Here is a 1,869-nt window from a genome sequence, read left to right on the forward strand (position 1 = left end):
GAACCAAAGAAACCATTAGATCTCCTGGAGCTAGAGTTACAGACAGTTGTGAGCTGCTGGAGGTAGATGCTAGGGACCTCTGGAAGAGCAGTAAGTGCTCCTAACCACTGAGCTTTTCCTCCAGCCATTTCATTCTTTTGACATAAGAGAAAAGTATGAATTCCAAATGATGCACCACTTCAGTGTTACATAAAGGGGTCAAATATTCTATTAACCAAAAACTTATCTGAACATGTTCAAGCGTCACGTTGACTCCTGCCTTCACATCTTGTGAGGAATACCATTTTAAAGAGTACCCACCCATGTGTTAAAGCTTCCCAGCAAGGTCAGCTGTGCTGCTTTCCGAAGCATCTACCCCTCCTCCTCTGGTGCTCCACTTGTTTGCTAATGATTTCATTTTTCTGTAGCTGACCAAAGGAAGATGCTTCCTCAACCCAAGGGCTCTTCCAAAGCAGCGGGAGTGGTCATCGTGGTCCTCCTGATTGTGATAGGTGCCGGTGTTGCAGCCTATTTCTTTTATAAGAAAAGGCGTGTGCTGCACATACCACAAGAGGCCACGTTTGAAAATACTCTCTACTTCAACAGTAATCTGAGTCCAGGAACAAGTGACACAAAAGATCTCATGGGCAACATCGAACAGAATGAGCATGCGGTCATTTAGCATCTTAATGCGACTGTCTTATATTCGAAGTTCATGAAGTCTTAACTAAAGTTTTCAATTTGTTAATTCAATATGATTGTTTCTTTTTAAAAAATTAGCACTGGATTGCATTGGTCTGTCTCTTTTTCTTCACCTAATGGAACAATAACTGCTCATTTTTCATTCTGGCAAGATTAGAGAAACAAAAAACAAAGAGGAATGCTAATGTTGATTGTTGATCACCACTTTTAAAGACACCTTTGGTGAATCAACAGTGCTACAGTCCACTACGTCCACTACAGTCTCAACACCGATGCACTGGTGGGAGGTCTCAACACCGACACACTGGTGGGAGGTCTCAACACCGACACACTGGTGGGAGGTCTCGTGCCAGCTTTGCAGATCGCAAGAGTTCTAGAAATAACCATGTAAGCTACTCAGGGTATTTTCCGGACCTCCCAGAGATATGTTATGCACCAAGTTGTAATTCAATATTTAAAAGACCATATTAAAATAAACAAGCGCACATAGCCCCAGATGGAATAAGAATGTATTCAGTTTTCTTAAAGCAATCCTGATCATGTCAATTATTGAGAATGTATTTATCCACATGTAGAATAATAAAGCTACTGAGAATCTTGTTTGTCCCAGGCAAGGTTTGACAGGCTGAATATTGCAAATGTGTTCTGTGTTCTGTTGTATGTATATTAGGAAGGTGACTATGTAAAGAAAAAACCCTGTAAATTTAAATAACTGGGTGTACTTAGATAATAAATAATGCTATTTATTATCTAATTAATGTGATGAATTAATGTGAAATAAAAATTAAAGATGACGTCTATTTTAATTTTTTGTGATCTTGTTAAGTATAAATTTGCTTGAACATAAGGCTTATCTACTTTACATTTAACTATTAAAATAGATGGATGACTTGTAGAGAAATGTCAACTCAGTTTAATCTCTGGGTGAATATTGTGGTAGATGATCTTTTATTTTTTATAAAAGCTACATAATCTTTTAAGATCCAACATTCCATGACATCTCTATGGGGAATGAGAAGTACAAATAATTACCTTCCCCTTTAGTAATGTCTTATTATTTACAAATTTGCCTTAGATAACATTTTATGTAAATTGTGAAATATCTTGTAGGATTCAAATTTCCCACAAAGTTATCCCTCTGCCACTTCTTGTTTCTTTGCTTCTTTGTTTAACTATGAGCCTGGGATG

The 1,869-nt window shown here is 37.6% G+C and overlaps 1 protein-coding gene across 1 annotated transcript in view; it reads left to right on the forward strand.

Moving 5' to 3' along the window:
• Mrc1 (mannose receptor C-type 1) overlaps positions 1–1,481 on the forward strand; it is a 91,769-nt gene extending 90,288 nt beyond the window's left edge. The window contains exon 30 of the mRNA XM_031369057.1: positions 408–1,481. Within this exon, the coding sequence (XP_031224917.1) occupies positions 408–661 (254 nt within the window). The 3' untranslated portion in view covers positions 662–1,481. The remainder of the gene's footprint in view (positions 1–407) is intronic.
• Positions 1,482–1,869: the final 388 nt, after the last annotated feature.

The sequence above is a fragment of the Mastomys coucha genome, unplaced genomic scaffold (genome assembly GCF_008632895.1).
Source record: "Mastomys coucha isolate ucsf_1 unplaced genomic scaffold, UCSF_Mcou_1 pScaffold15, whole genome shotgun sequence".
NCBI lineage: Eukaryota > Metazoa > Chordata > Mammalia > Rodentia > Muridae > Mastomys > Mastomys coucha.